The following is a 20,858-nucleotide window of genomic DNA, read 5'->3' as shown; positions in this document are numbered from 1 at the left end:
ATTGTACAGCAATTAATTTCAAAAATCAAAACGCAATGAAACAAGAAAACAAGGCTAATTATGTGCACATCTAAGTGAAGAATTTTAGTCAAGGTTAATTATCATTAAAATTAAATTATTATTATTATTATTATTATTATTATTATTATTATTATTATTATTATTATTATTATTATTATTATTATTATTATTATTATTATTATTATTATCATCACCATCATCTTTTTTACCTATCTAAAAACATGGTAAAATAGTAAAAAAATATATATATTTTTTTTAATCTTCAAATATATATTAATATGAAGATCATATTAATTGGTTCAGATCAACTATTTAAACTTACAAAGTTAGAAATAAAAAATGTGAGACAAAATAAAACGTGAAAAACATAAGACATTTCAACCCTCTTCTATAAAAATATTGAAGTGCATGCGCGCTCTTTGAAAGTAGTTAGTCCAAACACTTTTACATGGTTTAGAAATTTAAATTTGAGCAATGTCTAGTTAGGAAAATGTCAAATGGCTGGGACCGTTCACTTAAATGTACACAACTAAAAGCTTTGTCAGGGGATTCAAGTAATAAAGGCCACCATCGACTCAATCTATTGAGTAGTTGTTCTTTCTGTATTTGTATAACTGTCGGTTGGTGCCATTAACACAAATTACTTGTGATCAATTTTTTGTAGTTGGAGAGCTAATGACAATATTAGAGAATTTGCTGATTTTGATTCTGGACCGTCTGATCAAAATCTGTAGAGGCTCTGTAAATTCTAATTTGGACCAAGTTGGTTCGAATTCTTATCGGACTATCCTGATTTAAACTCAAATTTTGAGTTGCCTAGATGATTCGAATCGGGTATGTATGGGTCCAAATTTGCTCATTTTTTTCTGAGAAAATGAGCACTTTTTTTTTCTTTTCTTTAGATGCTTATATAGATGAACCATGTGCTTATATATCGATCAACCAGGTACTTATATAGAAGACTTAAGCTGTTGCTTATCAATGATTCTAGTAGACTCCACTTTTTAGTATAGCGGATCTCATTCTCTGTTGTTTTTGAAGAGAGAGAGAGAGAGAAAAGAGAAAGAGGAAGATCTATTATCTTATTCTTGAAAATAGAAGCAGATTTGAATCTGGTAAGATAATAATTCTTTCAATTTTTAAAAGTTAAAAGTTAACGAAGGTCAAACAAGTAGATTTACCATCTAATATATTATAAATTCTTAAAATGAGGAAAGGAGCTGCATATGTAAACTCTGTATAAAAAATTTAGATAAATAAAAACTCTTTATCTAAATACTCTTCACACCAATATCAAACTTTTTAAACATAATTTGTTAGTTTTATTTTATTATATGGCCTATGTTATTACTGTGCACCAATTCATTTAAATAAATTAACGAAAAGGCATCTGAATTTTTGATAGAAAAATTCAGATTGCTATTAATAATTATACTAGTCCCAAAGGTTGTCTCAGAATATATAAAAAGATCAATTCTCTATTTGGACGGATGCCATTCCAAAAAAAAAAACGTTTTTCTGCTCATTTATTTTAAGGGATCATTTTTGGAAACGTCTCTCTCTATTGATTTTGAGAGATATTATTCTGAAAAACTTATCATCCATTTTGAAAGAGAGAAGTAAAGAAAACGCTGAAGGTCTCCAACATCAGATCTGAGGAAAACCATCGAAGATCAATATTAACGCTTCCGTCTAAAGATATTTTCAATTCAGAACTGTAAAATTTAAATTCTTTTGCCATTTTATTTTGAATTTACGAATTCTGGACTACGTGTTTTTAATTGCAAAACACTTCATGATTTTATTATGTCTATCATAATTCACACATTGTATCATGTTAATGATGGGATGAAACTACTGGCGATTGTTAACAAGCTCTATATACTACAAAATGGGGAGGAGATAAGAAGAAGCCATGGAGGTCAAATTGTTCCCATTTATTTATTTTTTGTTTTTTTTGTGTGATCTTCTATATAATTTAGTGTAAAATATTATATTATTGTTAAATTGACTTTCATTGTCTGTAAGAAATTTTTATATGATTGACCTCTATTTGTGTTTGACCCTTATAATTTGAAAGTTTGACTCTGCCCTTGACGACAAAAATATGGTTAAGGATAAAATTATTTAATAGTGTCAGTATTCTCAGTAATATTTCCGTTAGTTAAGGTTCTAAATAGCGATTATCATGTCATTGTGGAAATGCTAAAAAAAAAAAGCTATCGCGAATAACATAGCTATAGCGGAAGCTATCGTACATAGCTACTATTGAAGATATTAACTAATGTGTTGAACAAGTAAAAAAATTGTAATCCCCTAGCTGTACCAGTCTACTTTGTGCCAACCCTGATTTTGTACAAAACTAGCGTAGCTTTCTGTTGGCATTTCTAGCAAGTAAAAGTCTTATCCTACTATTGAAGGGATTGTTAGAGATAAGTGATGTTCATATCTTGGATAAATACTTGCTTGTAGATTTTTAGAAGAACAGAAAATGAAAAACACTGATGACAATCTATGTTGCATAGATACGATACGGATACGGCAATACAGCAATTTTCAAAAATGAAGGATACGATACGGCTATTAATATATATATATATATATTTATTATTTTATATATTATATTTATATAATTTTAATTTTAATCAAATTTGTAGAGAAAACTAGTTAAATACTATATTTATCTAAATGATAACACATGTGAACTCTAGTGTAGTGGCAAGAATTTTGGCACCAACAAAACCCAACTGGGTTCGAATCCCGCCTTCAGCAGAAAAAAAAGTGCGCGGTCCACGGGGGCGGCGCGCGGTCTACAGGCACTGGGATCATGTGCAGCCGTATCTGCGAGTGTCTAGCCGTATCTGGAAGTGTCAACGGAGTATCAACTGAGTAAAGATACGCCAGCTGGCGTATCGGAGCCGTATCGGGTGCGTATCCATATCCGATACACGTGTGAGACACCATCAATAAGAATGGTTCGTTGAAGAAGGGGGAGGGTCATATTACTATTACGTGATTGATTATATTTTATAAAATATTTAACATAATTAATCTAAGTTTTTGCTTAATTGGATAAATATGTGAGTGGTTGTAATTTAGAGAGTAAATACATTATTATAAAATTTTGAAGGAAAAATAAACAATCTTACAGTTTTTGAAGGATATACATGAAATTCCTTCTAAAAAATTAAGACGCATTTTTCAAAATATAGATAAACGTGTAAAATATAGCATAATTATTAAACCAATTGATAAAATATTTGAAAAATGAAAATTAATAATTTAGTTATCTTAATATCAATAAGTGATCAAATTATTACCGATGTAATATACAGTCCAACAAAAATATAACATTTTCGTTCTGATAAATTTTGAATCAGTATTGCGAGAAAGTAAAAAGTTGGTTGTCAAATATATCCTTTGTTTCAATTTATTCAGTTGACATATTCTCTCTGGGAAGAATCGAGTTATGTTTGTGGTGATTGATTGTAGAGTATTTGGAGCCAAATTGCAGCTCCAATGCCTGATTCCATTCTACTGAACGAAGTGGTTCGCATGGTTTGAACAGACAATATGTAATACACAAATGCTTGATTAATAACATAACTTACCGAATTGGACATTCTTAGCCTTCACTATATATTATTTACATGAAACATGGATATAAAGCGTTGTGATATCTAAAGCAATAGAAGCCCTCTTCACCTGAGCACAGAATTTATGCAAAAAAATGGTCAAGCAGTATACCAACTCATATATTATTTTCCCTAATAGACCTTGTAAGAAGTTGAACGAGTGACATGCTTCCCTCTGATCTAGTCTTTTCCTCACCAGTTGTCTTTCCTCTGCCCTCCTGGTTTTGGTAAACAATTTGCATGTTAGCAATCTAGGAAATGAGGTATTGATAATCATAACTCATTTTGCAATTAAATGAACAAACCAACTCTCATGGAAATTAAAAAAAAAAAAATTACAATTGGCTGTCACTGCCAAGTTTTTGAAAAACAAGGGTTTCCAAAAAATAGACAGAGAGAGGAAGAAGACCTTGGGTATATCAGGGTCCATATCAGTGCCAGTGAATTCTTTAAGTAGCATAGAAGAGGCTGGTCGCAATCTCCTGGTTACAATTCTTAGGAAATTCAATTAGTAACATAAAAAATTTACATAAAAGGTACATATTGCATTAACAAAGAAGCTACATAATTGAAAGCATTTAAAATGTACTCATACACTAACCTCCTGGGTTTTCTTGCAATGAAGGGCTTAGAAGGGGAAGCACGGTTCTCCTTTCCAATAACTTCAATTAAGCTTTTAATTGGTTGGTTCTCCTAAGAAAAAAATGGTAAGTGATTTAGGATAATTTGTTTAAGCAAAATGTATTCTCATTAGATGGCACAGAAATGAAATTGATCATAAGCACTTCAAAGACAAACCTTGCGCCGCTCAACACTTGACTTCCCGTCATGGTCTGAAGAAGTTAAAACAAGTTCCTCCAGATCTAATGAATTAGAAATAGCTGTGAGAAAAGAATTTGGTCTTGTCTGCTCAGAATAAGTTTTGGCAGTATTGCCACTGTATTAGGGAAGGTACTTGCCAGTACCAGAGATGACATGCATGGTACCTCTACAATACTGTGCATCTAAAAGGTGGATCCTTGACCATTACATATTTACATACCAATAATGGCCTCAGTCAGTCTATATCCTCAAACATCAAATAGTAAACCGGGACTATAATTTTTGGCAATACAAAGTAAAAATTCCAAGCATGCCAGATTAAATATCAAATCATACCACTGCCAAATACGAAGCACCTCATACAGACCTCTAGAACACGAAAAATATCAAAGTAACTCTCGTTTCTTTATATCTTATGTTTTATATATTTTCTTCGTTCTTTTTTTCTTTTCAAGGTTTTGCAAGGGTATCAATGAAATTGTCCAAGAGCATTATACAAGGACGTGCTGTAGGAGTAACCCATTACCTTCTGGGTGGAATTGCCACAACATGGGCATTCTTCTTAGCAAGAATTATTGCAGTAGGATAATGGCTAGGAGGATTTGAAAAGCATTATGGCATTAAGATTTCCGAGGTTTAGCCAAGGTTTAGCTCAGGACCCCACTACTCGTCGTATTTGGTTTGGTATATTTAACAGATGAAAAAATAAAAAAAAGTGATGCCAGCCAATAATTCACCTTTCTTAGGTTCAACATTTACTGGCAGGCCATGAGTTCCTCCAACAGGATCATGCCTTGTTTCCTCTCTTGATTCCTCAGAGTTTGGACTCTGTTTATTTTCTAATTCCAGATTCAATTCTTCAGAGCTACTGCTGCTGTCCTGCTTCAATTGTTGAAGACTTCCAAGCGTCTGATCCAACTGCTTAAATATTGTATTAGTCTATAAAAAGAAAAAAGTTAGTGATGAATCACTAGTACTAAATATTTTGTTTAATGGTGTTCCAGTTCCCCATATATTCAAATAATCCAAAAGTTACCTGAGATTCTTGGAAGATCTCTTCTGGCCTAGAAGAGGCTGTGCTGCTTGCAGCATCTTCTCCAACACCTGTTAGCTCCAAGGTCTTGTCACTTCCTTCATCTGTTAAGAGAATTTCAATCAAAGTATTTCCACAAAGCAACAAGTAATACCAAAATTGAGAAGCATCCTTAAATTACCTGTCGAACCCTCAAAGCTTAAAATTTTTGTTGTTTCAGATCCATAGGCAAAATGACTTCCAGAAGAACTGTTTCTTTGCCTAACAAACTGTAAAATGTATTTTTCTATTAAGTTTATCCAGATAGGTATTGCAGAAGAAGCAAAGATCAATGGAGACAGGAGTTAATTACCTCACTGCTTTGCCTTTTAGCTTCAGCTGCTAAGGGACTAAAGTCGGCAATGTCAGAATCTTTTGCCTGACAAATGAAAGAAGAATATATATTTGCTCCCTTTACATATCCAAAACCAGAAAATTTAATAAATTAAATTTCAAACTCAAAAGAAAGATTGGCTAAACATCTGAACCATTTATGTGAAGTTTCATTTAAAACATAAAGTTACCTCAATATGTTGAACATAGAACTGAGTTGTCTTCTCTGTACAGAGCATTTCTTCTTCATCAGCATCTCCATCTGGACATACCTTTTGCAGCAGATCATCTTTGGAAAAATGCTTTTCTATTCAAAACAACATCCAGTAACAAAAGGTACTTACATACCAGAAAATAATAGACCATAATGAATATCCTAACTTGATATCATAGAAACTCCTAGGATTTACCATACATTTTAAGAGGTAATAGGATAATAAGCACATATTAGAATACCTTGCGAACATGATAAACAGCAATTCATATTGACAAGTTTGCAATAGATATCTTAGGATCCATTTATTTGCACAAAATTTAGCAGCGGAAAGTTGTTTTCATAGAAATCAATTTCTTGTCTGTTTGTTTGATTGGAAAAATAAATATGAGAAAATGATATCCAAATATTACGGAAAATTAGCATTTTCGTTTTCTGCATTTTTTGGGAGAATGCAAAAATTGTTTGAACATCTCTTTTTGTTTCTGTAGATCTTCAGTGTCTATAATAAAATACCAAAAGCTTTACTTCTTTGTAACCTCCATTGATCCCACGATAGTCAATTTCAGTTGTTTCTTGCTTGCCTCACAAAATTGTTTCTGCTCTTTCTCAATTTTAACATCAAAGTCCTACCTTTCTCTCTTTTTGAATTGTTGTCAACCAGTGTTAGGTGAGGTTATTTTGCAAAGTTCATCATCCAAGCACAGTAACAGAGGTATCTAGCTCTGACTGTTAAAAAATTGGTATGCGCCATTCACAAAGGTTCTCTTTGTGTGGATTGAGTCTTAATTTTGATCTAAATTTCATTTTATTCCTTTCAATATCAGCAACAAAAATGAGACTATAATGTACTAGTTGAAGGCCCACTCGAATTTTGTCAATTTCTTTTACTATTGGTTTGCTGAATTGATTTCTGAATATGGGTGCATTTCTTTTGTACAATATACCCACTCAGAATTGGTACAAGAAGGATTATTTTGAAGGTAAGTTTCTTACATTCAAAAAGTTATTGTTGTTCTGATGAGAAGAACATAAAAAGATGCTCATATCAGATGTCCCTGATTTGATTTAATTTTCCATCAAAATGAACGAGCAGAAAAGAAAATTTGCTTTCTTTTCCTTACAAATGAACATGATAAATTATTTTTTATTTTCCTTCATATAATCATTTTCCACGGAAATTACTTTTCTAGAACTATCACTTGCAAATGAACAGAACCTAAAATAATTAGCAATAGCAAGTTCACCTCTTAAAATCTGATCAGGCAAGAACTCATGAAGCTCAAGGTTTGATGATTTATCCTCATCATAAATCTCATTGTTCTTCAGCACAACAACCTACAAGAAGAGAGAAATTACTCCAAATCATAGTTTTTATGTCTCATATATTTCTTGGCTGAAACTGCAGAGGAGATGCTAATAACAATGCCTGGAAATCTGACTAGCTTCAGAGTTACTATCTAGTTCCTGTATGCATCTCAATTTGTACTATTTACTCTTAACCATCATATTTCAGTTAATGCTGGGTAGAAACTCCAGTTATTGTTACTCATTGAATAAAAGACATCCTCACCATATGTGCTGTTTCAAGTCGGTACCAAATAGGGTTCTTTTTCCAACTTTGGCCTAGAAACCAAAATGCGTACTCTGATAATTTAGCATTCAGTGAGGAACAGTACATAGGACAATTTGTATATTATACTCTGTAGGGAAAAACCTAAACAATTACCTCAGCTTTTTGTATGGTCTGACACAAGTTCAAAGAGCTACTGCTGTTTGCAGGTGCAGCTTCAGATACTGCTTGCTCCAGGATATCATTTATTGGTTCTCCTGTGAAAATAACCTCAACAAGGGACTTCTCAACATGTGAACTAAATTTCTATACAAAAATGTTGAATGTTAAATAGGTACAAATGCTACATACCTATTGGACACTCAGAGCTTAAATCTCCTTCTGCACCAGATTCTTTTGCAAAATCTTCCCCAGAATAACATGCCGATATGAACTGTAAGAATCATTTTGTATTAAATTGCATAAAATAAGCAAGGACAAGTGAGTAATCCATCAAAGGAGATTACAATACCTCAATGCCTTTTCTTCTAGCTTCAGTTGTCGAGGATGGACTATGATCTGCAATCTCCAAACTTGTCTGATAATAAAATAGAACTTTGCTTTGTCAATAATGTACAAAATCAGTACGATATATCTCAATAATCCAAAAAAAAAAAAAATGAGAACTCCGCAACTTATGTGCATGTGCATGTATTAAATGCGCAAAAGTTAACAACCAACCTCAATATTGGTGCAGGGTTTAGTTTCATTTTCTCGACCTAGCATCTCATCATCATCAATATCACTGTCTGGACATACCATTAGCAGAGGATCGACATAACCAAAGTGCTCCTCTGTCCAAAACAATAAATTCAGTCAGAAAATAGATCGAATACTAGATTGTCGAAGGAGCTCCTGACACTTCAAAATTTCAATCAATTACACTATGATCAGAAACAGTCATGTTCTAGGAAAAATATGAGAAGGGGCTTTCTCAGAAATTACGTGATTGGAAGAACAAAAGAGCCAGAAATAATTTTAGTTTTCAAAAGGTAGAACTTCTCCTAGTTGAGAATTTTGGTGAATTTTAGTCAATTTGGTGAAAAATAAAAGGATTACAGTTAAGGATCTATCTGTCAAGAACAATCTTGTGGCCTTTGAACACGTGAAACAAAAGAGGCTCATCCAATGTACTTGTAACTATAGTGCAACCCATCCAGTAATAAAAGTAATTTTCTATTGCAGTTGTGGTTTTTCCACCACAGTGGGAAACCCACATAAAAACTTGACTTTTCTCTGGTTAATTGGTTTCTTGTTATTCTGTGGTGATCATACAGGCCATTTTCCTTTACAGCAAGATATTTACAACAACAACCACCACCACGCCTTTAGTCCAACAAGTTGGGGTAGCGAAATGTTTAATACAAAATAAATTAACAGTTAAAGATTACCTGTTGAACCCTGAACGCTTATAACCTTCTCTCCAGATACTTCAGCAAAACCACCTCCAGAAAGACCAGCACCTTGACAAGTGAACTGTAATACGTACTTTAAGTTAGGGAAAAGTAACATTGGTAATATAGAGATAAATGATAAGCATGTTGATTACGTCAATGATTTGCCTTCTAACCTCAGTTACTATTGAAGGGCTTGGATCTGCATCTTTGAAGATTTTTGCCTTAAGATGGAATATAAGTTGCTCCTCAATATATGTAAATATTGAAACCCATGGTATTGTTGTTATGATTGTTATGTCTAGCCACTTTCAAAAATTATATACTGTTGAGATTTATATATGTTTATTGCATTAATAGTAACTATAGGGTTATATTGGTAAGAAAGCAATTATAAAGAACCGTAGGGTTACGAATATAATTTGTGATGCCTATATAGGCCCAAAAGAACAAAGGAATGAATACAATTCACTTTTCAACCATTTTCTATTTATACCAGATAGATTAAAAGTTAGAAATGGTGATTGTTATGTGCAACTAGAAATGAACCTAGTATTCTTGGATCAGAAGGTTAGAAATGAACTCTTACATGAGCAAAAGGCTGTTCATTATGTGCAACTAGAGAACTTACTTTGATGAGTTGAACAGAGGACTCTTTCTCATTTTCTGTCGATGGCATATGTCCTTCATCAGTATTGCTGTCCGGACATACCATCTCCAGAGGATCACCTTCAGCATAATGCTTCTCTGTTCAAAACAATATCGAATCCAAAAGGAATTTTGTTTAATAGACATGTAAAGCACCTGCCTGTTTGCTGAAGCAAGAATAGAAATAAATATACATCCAGCTAAATAGCAAAAACATCAAACTACAGGAGAATCTAACCTGTTGAGTTTCCATTGAGAAAGTTCTCTGGCTCTGTAGAGTCAAATGAGAGACAATCTTTCTCTGATACCTCATCTATTAGGTTTTCAGTATGTTTATCCCCATTTTCTTCCTTGATCATAACAGTTGCCTATAAGAAGTGGTGATTGTTAAACTCTAGGATTATCTCTACTATTTCCATTGACAAAAAAAAGGAAACAAGTGCTGATGGGCTGTACTAACCTGCTCACAATCTGACAGCAGACTGTTTTCCAGTAGATGAATAGACGAGGAAGCAGTTGCTGAGTTGCTGGAACTTGGAGTTCCTGTTTATGAATATTTGCCACAGTTGCAGTCCTCAGTGGGTAATATGTGCCAGCTTAAGCAGTAACAAGAGAATATACTCTAACCTCTTTTCCTTGAGCCAGCAGAAGAATTTTTACAATCCGAGCTCTTGAAATGCTTGAAATCATCTGTGGATTCAGTCAGCTGCAGGACCTAGAAAAGCATGCATCATATGTTAGCTAGAATAAATTTGCACGAAATTAGATAATCGATCACATAAATATGCTATCTGATATACTGACCTCAGAAACAGAATCAGTGTTTGCCACTTCATTTTCATCAAGAAAAGAGACTGCTTGCTCAGATTGCTTTTGGCATGATTTTAGTTTAGCTAGCTCCTCTTCTAGCTCCATAATTTGTCTGTCTTTCTCTATAATGATTCCTCTCATACTAAGAACCTCATTTTCAAATTTCTGTTGTGTATCAAGACAAACAAAAGAAGAGGTTTAAAAATACTTAATATTAGATTGAAAATCCAAAATGAAAATTATCAAATTATCATATTTTATACTACAGATATGTCAACCGAAGCCTGATAATGAATATACCGAATGCTTATCCTTGTAAAGCTTCAGTGTTTTCCAAAAGGCTCTTGCAAACTGGGTCATAATAACTTCATTCCGTTTTGCTTTGTCCAACTCAGCATGAAAGCTACCATTGCAGGCACTTGTATCAACTGTTGCAGCAGTATTTGGAATGATTGAATCTCCTGTTGCTTGAACCACTTCAGGCTTCTCTGAGTTGACTAGAGGAATATGACATACTATCAGTAAAGCACAGCATATAAATCAAGTGGCAAATTAAGTATAGAGCATTCATCTATTTACAACTAGCAAACCTTTTTCAGATATTACAACAGCTTCAGGCAAATCAACATGGGTCTCTCCAACAACCTAGAGAATGGAAAAGTAAAAGCGGAAAGATACATCCAAGCTATCCATGAGCTTAATTATTAAAATTAAAGTTCATAATAAACCCAAATGAAAACTAGTATTCAATTGAAGCTCGCAAGCACAGCTGTAATTTGCTTCTTATTTGCCCATTTGTTAAAACATTTCTTAAAGATCAAAAACAGTAAAACTTGTCTGATCACCAAAAGCTTGAGATAGTTCCCAAGGAAGAACAGGTGGAGTTTACCTTTCTTCTTTTCCTGTTTCCTTGCTGGACCACAGCTATGACATCTCTTTTTCGCACAGGCGGAGCTTTAACCTCCTCAATATTAGTATATCTGGTGAAGAATGGCCAAAATCACACCAACAAAATATAAGCATCTCCACGAGTTAAAACAAAGATAACAGGTATAAAGATGCTACCAGTGGGATGAAAGACAGAAGTCTAAAAAATAGCATTAATATCGAATGTGTATCGTACTTAATTTTCATGTAAGGGGCTGCTTGTCTCAGCACAAATGATGTGTCAACATAATCATCTTCCCCTGGTTTTACAGTTATAATCTGCAGAAAATGCACCAATAGTAGATTCCTTCTGAGTTAAAAGCCAACCCTAAGTATAGCAGATACAGATGTAAATAGTATTGTACCAGAGTCATTCTCTTCTTGCCTTCAAGATATTCCTTCAAGTATCTAGTCAACTGAGAGAGAAGATAAAAATAAGCAAAATGAAACTCATTACATGAAATATATTGCAGATTAAAGCATTCTTATTATACAATGATAGTAATTACCAGAGAATTCTTATAATGCATTTCCAAAGGTCTTTTGGGGTTCCTCTGATGCTCAAGTAAGGACTGCAACATCAAGAGAAATAAAAATTTAACCATATAAATCACGAAACATATAATTATAATAATCAATAAGTGTTTCAAAAACACAGCTAAAATTTCTTACTCTCAAGCAAAGGCCAAAAACCATTGAGGTGTTATTTATGAAATGGCTCTCCCCTAGTCGTGAACCCTGCATTTGGAAAATTTTAATTAGAAGCATAAATTAGTTTAAGAAAATTATCAGAATCAAAGCTGGATAAAAAGGAAAAAAATAAACAAGAATTGTGTATGTAAAGGATCAATTTGGGAGACAAATTCACCATGTTGCCGGTCTTTTTATCCCTTTCTGCTCCAGCAAGATCAGCTATCACAAGTACACCATTACCAAATGGCATGTCGTTGCTAGTGTCAATAACATCATTGGCTCTCCGGATTGTAATTATACATTGAGAACGACTGTAAAAAAAAAATTTTAAACGATGAAAATTAATCTATTTACTTAACAAATTTAGAAATCAACAACAGGAGGTGCAAATGGCTAAATTGATCGGGGTCAAGTCAGATTCATTATATTGGGTTATATCAGATTGAGGTTGTCCAAATTTCAAGCAGCTTCATTGGATTTTGGGACTTGACCTTTTAAATCTTGAGATTAGCTTCAGATTGCTTTGAGTATTGGGTTGATTGGATTTTTGCTAGCTCAGGTCCTCCAGGTCAGTTTACAATTAGCTTGCTTGAGCTTTTCAAAGACTTTTAGTAGGGTTGAATTCAGATTGGATGAACAGCGCAACTTCTTAGATCAAATTTTCAATTAAGCACCTAATACCAAGAACCAAATACCAACTATTACATCACTTGATAGATATTATAAATTGTTGCTACATATAAGTAAGACTTGCCTTGATTGGCTGTTTGCATCAGTAGCTGCAGTGCTACGTTTCAACATGCCACGTGCAATCAGACGTTCAGCCCCTTCTAGATCTGAGACAGGCACCTAAAAGACCACTTAATGAAATAAGGTATTCTTGATAGTGATAAAAACAGTCATATATTGATCAGTTCTGCCCCACCTACTCATAAACAGTATATTCAGAACAAATATCTGAATGGTACCTCTTCAAGCCCTTTAATAGTTGACTGCACCAAAGTCAATTCTGTGCCATCAGACAAGAGATCGATCATTTTCTCTCCTCTTCCACTGACAGAGTATATTTCAAGCATTGCCAAGTAAAATGATCTGCAAACACCAAATAGTAAGTTTCACTATTTTAAGATTTACTAAATATTGAAGAGGCTTTACAGAACAAACTACCACAGAATACTAACATACCATACTAAAGAATTGTATTGATTCCTTTGTTCTCTTGGGCCTATATAGACATCACAAATTACATTCGTAACCCTACGATTCTCTATAACCCTATAGTTACTCTTAATGCAATAAACATACATAAATCTCAACAATACTAATATAGGCACAGTGTGATGGGACAGTTAATCAGCACCAGCTGCAGAAGCTAGAAGTAAAAGATTATGAACAAGCATTTTACCTGTGCTGGCTAGACTTTTTTTCTCCGCTGGAGAAGATCTTCTTCAAAGCTAGAGGTACCAAACCTGGCTCTCTATTGCTTCCAAACATGGTGTATGTTTTGCCAGATCCAGTAGGACCCATTGCTACAAGCAGAGCACTTTTTCCTCCCATGAAGTCTTTTACTAATGGATTCATTACCTTATCATACACATCAGTCTACAAAGCAGGTAAAAGAGGATAAGTAAATATTAGCAGCTTCCATAGAGTGACAAAGGATATTAGTAAATAAGAGAACGGTATACCTCAGTAAATACAAAAAAGCGAAGTTTTAAATATAATTTAAGATAATCAGGTAGATGTTAAAAACCACAAATTACACAAGTATTCCTTATAAGTAGTTCCAAATTTTGCTTTCGTTACTAGACAGAGTACATTAAGAAACTCTTATTAGATTTGGTTCCAAAGGCAAGCTCCTTCCATTTTTCTATCGCCAACCAACATTTGCCCACCAGTTCAAGCTTATATGAAATAGCAACTTAGTCTAAATGGAATTCTGACCTCAACCAAACTAACAATATTCATTGAACTGTTTACCTAGCAAATATTGAGTATCATGAGATCATTCTTAATACTTGCAAAGAATGAGTGATCACCAAGAACAACAAAAATTAGTAAATTACAACTAGTGTATGGACACAAAATAAAACCTGAAGAGACTCGGGAGGAAATACAAATGAGAACCCATCATAGACTTCATTCTTGCTGCCTCTTTTTGTATCCACCAATTTCGATTTGGGAATTGTTAGAGTGACCGATTCAGGACCATTCACAGCCAAGCACACCTCAGTTTTCTTATTTTTCTTCGTCTTCGGAGGAGATTCCTTGGCTCTAGCTCGAAGGTTAGGGTTTTTTGCTCTGGAGTGGAGCCGCGGATGGGGTTTGATTTCTGCAGGGCGAATCCGAAGAAACACCTTTAAATTGGTAGAAGTGGTGGATTCAGACGGTTTGGCTGGAGTAAACGAGGGAGAGGGAAGAGGAGGTAGGGTTTCGGGGGCCTCATCGAGGGAGAAAGGCTGGAGAGTAGTGGCTACGGCCGCTGCATCGAAACGGGAAAGAGACGAAGGTACGAAGGGGGTGTTACGCGCTCTCCGGTGAGGGTTCCGGCGAATGGTGGTCGGAGGCGGCGGAGGTGAGCTCTCGTCCATTGAGAAGTGCAGAAGTCACTGACTCACTGTCGACTGTTGAGTAGTACCATAGAGGATTCGATCAGCGACACAAAAAGCAGATAGATCATAGATGAATTCAGATCCTCTACAGTACCCTAATAGGTAATCTTTTAGAATTATTGGATCTGGACCGTTCTTTTTAACTTGGCACGATCACAAAGCACCATAATACTGCCCCCGGCTCTAGCACGAATCTCAAAGCCAATGATAGTTAATCTCAAACCGTATAGTAAAAGAAATCTTTTAAAATATTGGAGAGAGGATACTTCTCCGGTCATAGATCTGCTTATGTAGGGATTCGGATCATTTGTCGTTTTGTGATTTGAGCGGGAGATGGTTTCGAGTTTAAGAGACTTCGACTGTTCTCGAATAACTCAGCATGATTTAAATTGGGCCTTCTACGGCCCACATATTTAGCCCATGGGTTCACAATGGCTAAAAGGATTGATTTATAGTTGAGTAATGCTTAGGTCATATAAATAGCACAAGGCTTTCCGTGCTACGGTCTTAAAAATATATTATATAAATTTCAAATTTTGATTTAAGTAGTTTATTAAATTAGTTATATAATGAATTTATAGAAATATCAATATTTACTATTTTTTATAATTTATAAAAGATGACAAAAAATAACCTAAAACATTAGCAATTTTATTTTATTTTTAAGTCATTTTTTGTCATTTTCGTAAATCATACAAAAAATAGTAAAATTTAGTATTCTAGTTCATTATGGAACCAATGTACTGACCTACTTATATCGAAGTTTGAAATTTATACGATAGATTTTTTAGACTGTAGCACAAAAACCTTATGTTATCTATAACACCTAAGCCTTACACTTTATAGTTTGTTTGTTTATTTTATAATTTTTTTCCCAAGAACTAGTTGCTACGAAACGAAGTACAATTAGTACCGATTTTTAAATCATATCATAATAGTTTTTCCAAATTAGAACCGACAGGAACAGGATTACGTACTCCTTGTAATTCAGTTAACATGAAAAAAGTACCAAATTCCGTACACAGTAGACCACAGTTTAGCAATGTGGCCTTCACATAGTACCCTTATAGCTAAATAGTTATATATTTAACTTCTAAGTAGCAGTGACTTTGAAGGGTTTATAACTTTTAAGATCCAACACCATCTCTGCAACCGATCCAAATGCAGCAGCTACGGAAACCACAAGGCACATAAAACTGAGCAACTGCATGGCTATCCATCGGGTTGACCACTTCTTTATCTTCTTATGCACAATGTACATTTCAACAGGGAAGTAAACTGTCAGAGGCCAAAAACCAAAGGCACCGAGGATGCCCACCACATCGCTGAAAAATGGCATCAGCATGGAAATGACGGTGGTTGTGATGACAAAAACAGTGCGCCAGATCATGCGAAAGAAGTTTAACTTGATGCTGCCTAGTAGAGGGATGCGAACCTCGTACTCATGGGTCAGGAACTCGCTATTTGGCCATTTATCGGTTGTCCATTTCTCCACAAAGGCAAACAAAGGCTGGCAGTATACCTGGTTTTTATGACAAATTAAATTAGTTAAAAAAGTTGTAGACTATGCAATACCTGAAATGGCTGAATTGTTTGGTTGCTTCAACCCTCAATACATAATCACATATAACTTGCATTTACACTAGTACCGAGGATGTTCATTCCTAATTATATTTTCAACATTAGTTTGTTTCGATGATTGGCTTGGGGAAAAAGGAGGAGGGTTCATAATAGGCTTGACAAGCCAGCGGTAAAAAATAAAGCCTCTTTATGGAAATGAAACCCTCATGAATTGAGCAGGATTTAGTACTAGAATGAGTGACCTCCTGGGAAGTCCCTGTGTTGCTGATTCCGGTTGGGTTTCATTTCTAGTCTACCTCAACTTGTTTAGAAATAAAGGCTTTGAAGAAGAAGAAGTTTGTTTCGATGGCAATACATTTTAGTACCAAAGCAAATGTGTTCAATGAGAAGGAAGTGAATGAGCGTTGGTGACAGAACATGGAGCATACAACATTTTAATAATAAAGAAAAGGTAACAATTGATTGGATTACCTGGTAGGCACCAACTAGATGCACAACTATAGCAAGATTGGCTATGTCGAGGAGCCAATACGGGTTATAGAATCCAAAACCAGTAAGCAGATTACCAGGCACATTATCACCGAATGCTGCATAGCCCATGCAGCCACAGAGGAGGTAGAATACAGTTGTCACTATAATGCTCAATAATGTCGCCTTCTTCATGGTTTTATTTTCAGCAGGTGGGGATTTCAGTGTGTCCTGAGACATTGACAAAAAAATTGCCTGAATGTCAGAAAAAAAAACATAGAAGCCAGAATGCTGAGTTCTGCTTGGAATAGGTTTCTTTGATAATTTTTTTTTTTTTTTTTATCTTTTAATTTTGATGTCACTTAGTGCCTCCTATATAGATCTATAGATCGGTTCATATATAAACAATACTAACTTAAATCAGAATTAGTCGTCCCAACTGAAAGCCAAAATACTGATACTAATTGGTACAGTACCTGGATTTCAATGAGGATGATTGAGTAGGAATAGGCAAAGGCAATGTCACCGAGAGCTGAAAGGTTTCTCCAAATTTTTTGTGTGGGGGTCACAATTCCTGATTTGGTCATTGCTCCTATGCTTATACCCATAAGACTACCACCGAATTTCTTGTTCTCTGCAATATACACATTGTACTGTAACTGATAACTAGAACTTGTTTGTTGTTTACCACGTTAGTACGAATAGGAAAAGATTGGCAAAACATACACAGCATATGCTCAATTAGACAATTACGGTCAACTGTTGCTACCCTCTTTTCCTCACTATTTTTTTTGTAAAAAAAATTAAGATTTTAATTTTTTTTCAAATAATATTCTTTTTGCATCACTTTTGATGCCCTAATATATTAATAATGACAATAATAATAATAATAATATTATTAACGTACGTTGCTGTTGATTATTTTCAATTATGATAACTTGCAGCCAATACGGCGAGACCTTTTTTGTTTATTTTTTTATTGCGGCGTAATAGCCGAAACTGATAATATTATTTTTAATTAATCAAATGTATGCATGCACTGTGGTGATAGGTCTTATCCCAAATTGTACTTCGTAGATTATTTGCGCTTCTAGAGTAAACACGTATTACTCTATAAATTTTCAGTTAAGGATGCATTATCCAGTTATAGCATTATTTTGAATTTGAGAATACCTGCAGTCTTTGCTACACCCAAACCAAGGCCCACGGAAGAGTAGGTGAACGACATCACAGCCGCAACAATAGAGAGCCATGATACCTGACTGAAATCTGGTATCTGAGAAAATAGAATCTGTGCAACACCAAACATGATCATATAAATATTGCCTTGCACAGGACACAGCCCCTCGTCATTATTGGCACGGAAGCAATTCGACCTCTGTATTGCCCTGAAAAATAAGAAAAAGCTTTTATATGGTTGCATTTTGAATCAGTATAGGCTCCTAGAATTGAAATCATGCTTTATTTTGGGTGACAAGATGCATTGTTTCATGCAGTCTTCTGTTGTACCCAATTTGATGCGTATTATAGCGAACTCACATCATGCTGGTGGAAGCTGCAATCGTGTATCCAATGGCCACCCCAAAGAGGTTTATGTACTGAATTGTTCCGCAAATTTTTACCTTTGCACCTCCTGCAATAAAAGTTTTTTTTTTTTCTTGTAAAGAAAGTTGATTTTGTTGCAAACAGAATAGTGCCAGTATAAAGTTTTTGTGACCAATTATAGTTGGCGTCAACATATTATAGCTAGTGCATTTCTTATGGTGATGTATATTACTTTACTGTTGGTTAATTCTTATATCATATACAATGAATGAGTTGACGCGTAATTCCGAACCAATATCTCACCAAGATTTGACCTAACAGCATCCATGTAAGTGTAGTTTCTCCTGCCAGTTACTGAATCGCCAGTCCGGTAGCACTCGGAAAGAAGGCATGAGGTATAAAAAATCACAAAAGCAAAGAGAATCATGACAGTGGGACCAGCAATCCAGCCAAGCTGCCCAATAGCCCATGAAAGCGACAGCACGCCCGAGCCTATTACAGCTGTGATTATATGTGAACTAGCAGTCCACATAGTTCCTGTAAAAAATTTCAAATATAAACTTAGACTCACCTTTATGTATGAGTACACAAATCACTATGTGTTGTATCCTCTCATTAACACTATGACTAATTAAATGGAACCACCATATTCGAAACCGAATTTTGAAGAAATAAATGCATCTAGTCTTTAATATATACTGACAACTCTTAACAGAATAGGTTGTTCAACGAAGGTGTTTATACTTTATGTTTCTATCTAATTAAGTACCTGTTCGTTTAAGACGTCCATCGTCATCGAAGCACTTGGAGTATCCTGGCGGAATGCCCGCCTCTATCTCTTCTTGGGATTTTGGTCGGGTTTCTACTTGCAAATATTTCCTCATGTCTCGGTTCTCATCTGTCTACATATGTGTCAAATCCAAATCAAGTTTACATTACTTGGTATAACTAAGAGCATGTACAAGCCGTTAATAGCAAAAGTAGTAAGTCTAGTGACAGATGCAAACAATCTTTTATGCATGTGTTAATATTATTTGGTAACAAATAAATAGCTTTTTTTGTCTTCTTTAATTAATGACAAAACTTACCACACTTTCATGTATCCTAGGTGGAAGAGTACGGCTTCTGGGTAACATGTTTGATATTTCTCTTTTGATACCTGGCAGGTTTTTCCAACAAAAGCAAATATGTTGTATGGAAAAGCTTAATTTGTGTTTGTAAAATGAGAATGAGACCTTCGCTTTATAAAGAGTTGGAGGGAATGATGGATTGATTGTGTGGGCCTCAAACGCCTTAAAATGGTGGGGGTACAATTGGATAGTGGTAAGCGTGTTTTCTTCTGCTTCCTTAGCAACTTCACTAGTGAACAGATAGAAAGCAATTTTAATGGGCTTCCTTTAAGCTGCCCAATAGCTTTATTTTCATTTTGCAATTATAACATGGTTCCTAAAACATATCTGTTAGCTGTTTACTCACAATGTTTTTTATGTAGTTGGTCAATTGTCATGTACTTGATTTTTTCAGAACGCGAGCTGTTTTCCTTTGGATTTTGAGTTTTAGTAGAGATCAAGACATTTCGATCGACTTTGTCTTCCTTGAAAATCTTTTTGCTTCTCTTTGAATGTTTGATTTGTAATTCGGGTTAAATTTAGAATTAAAATTAAAATATATTTTTTTAATTATGATTGATAATTACATTATAATTTAGAGAATCAGAAATTACAAGTCAGAGTATTGGAAAGTATAAGTTAAAGCATTGTTTTTTATCAAGTACCTAATTAGCTATTTAATCGGTTTAAATCCAATTAGCTATTTAAATCCGATTCAATATTTTTTTAACCCCTAACAAAAATCCTAGATCTGCTCCGGATAGTTCAGCATCCATGCATCCCAATTCTTAATCCAACTTTTAAAGAACCTATATGCATTGCTTGTGAAAAATAAAAGGGTAAGGCTAAGGTGCTACGGGTTGCATAGAGATCTACGGTGCTATGACTCAATATTTGAGTTTTCAAAATTCAAACGGTCGATCCGAACCGTTCATCTTGTTCTCCATATTAATATGTGTATGGAGACCAAATTTTACATTTTTTGAAAAAAATTTACTATTTTTTTAGATAGGTAGAAAATCAGTTGATCTAAAAAATTATGCACCATTCATATATTTAATTTTCTACCTATCTAAAAAAATAGTAAATAGTTTCCAAAAAATGTAAAATTTGGTCTCCAAACACATATTAATATGGAAAACAAGATAAACAGTTCGAATAGACCGTTTGAATTTTAAAAACTCGAATATTAAGCCGTATAGGTCTCTATGCAACCCATAGCACCTTAGCCATACCCAAAATAAAATACTCCTGTAAAAAGTCTTTAGATGTCCATCAATGTTACTACTTCAGGGAAGAACCATGCATATAAAATTATAAACAACTTTGGTACTGAGAATAGATAATTGAATTGCTAATTAT

The 20,858-nt window shown here is 34.4% G+C and overlaps 2 protein-coding genes across 13 annotated transcripts; both read right to left on the bottom strand.

Moving 5' to 3' along the window:
• Positions 1–3,595: 3,595 nt before the first annotated feature.
• On the bottom strand, positions 3,596–14,859 carry LOC144561573 (ATP binding microtubule motor family protein). 12 transcript variants are annotated; one of them, XM_078310562.1, is made up of 33 exons: positions 14,275–14,859; positions 13,587–13,783; positions 13,150–13,273; positions 12,936–13,030; positions 12,357–12,492; positions 12,161–12,226; positions 11,998–12,060; positions 11,854–11,904; positions 11,685–11,767; positions 11,451–11,541; positions 11,152–11,206; positions 10,862–11,058; positions 10,556–10,726; positions 10,379–10,466; positions 10,212–10,294; positions 9,990–10,119; positions 9,735–9,850; positions 9,280–9,327; positions 9,101–9,185; positions 8,391–8,503; positions 8,182–8,247; positions 8,022–8,103; positions 7,827–7,927; positions 7,345–7,435; positions 6,075–6,190; positions 5,864–5,962; positions 5,693–5,780; positions 5,515–5,615; positions 5,216–5,417; positions 4,455–4,537; positions 4,258–4,349; positions 4,066–4,138; positions 3,596–3,874 (listed from the first exon to the last, which is right to left on the bottom strand). In XM_078310562.1, the coding sequence occupies exons 1-33, from the start codon at positions 14,770–14,772 to the stop codon at positions 3,773–3,775; spliced, it is 3,786 nt and encodes a 1,261-aa protein (XP_078166688.1). In that variant the 5' UTR covers positions 14,773–14,859; the 3' UTR covers positions 3,596–3,772. The 12 variants fall into 12 exon arrangements, with proteins under 12 accessions (XP_078166688.1, XP_078166689.1, XP_078166690.1 ...); XM_078310563.1 differs by having other exon boundaries at positions 4,066–4,150; positions 4,455–4,519; XM_078310564.1 differs by having other exon boundaries at positions 4,455–4,519; positions 5,216–5,396.
• Positions 14,860–15,682: 823 nt separating this feature from the next.
• On the bottom strand, positions 15,683–19,615 carry LOC144562186 (amino acid permease 4-like). The gene is made up of 8 exons (XM_078311358.1): positions 19,476–19,615; positions 19,157–19,289; positions 18,691–18,924; positions 18,382–18,475; positions 18,016–18,230; positions 17,319–17,476; positions 16,846–17,073; positions 15,683–16,315 (listed from the first exon to the last, which is right to left on the bottom strand). Exons 1-8 carry the CDS (start codon positions 19,521–19,523, stop codon positions 15,887–15,889), a joined length of 1,539 nt encoding a protein of 512 aa, XP_078167484.1. The 5' UTR covers positions 19,524–19,615; the 3' UTR covers positions 15,683–15,886.
• Between the last annotated feature and the right edge of the window lie 1,243 nt (positions 19,616–20,858).

This window comes from Carex rostrata, chromosome 11 (genome assembly GCF_964058835.1).
Source record: "Carex rostrata chromosome 11, lpCarRost1.2, whole genome shotgun sequence".
Classification (NCBI taxonomy): domain Eukaryota; kingdom Viridiplantae; phylum Streptophyta; class Magnoliopsida; order Poales; family Cyperaceae; genus Carex; species Carex rostrata.
Note: the sequence above shows the minus strand (reverse complement) of the source record. Positions and strands in the feature narration are given on the sequence as shown.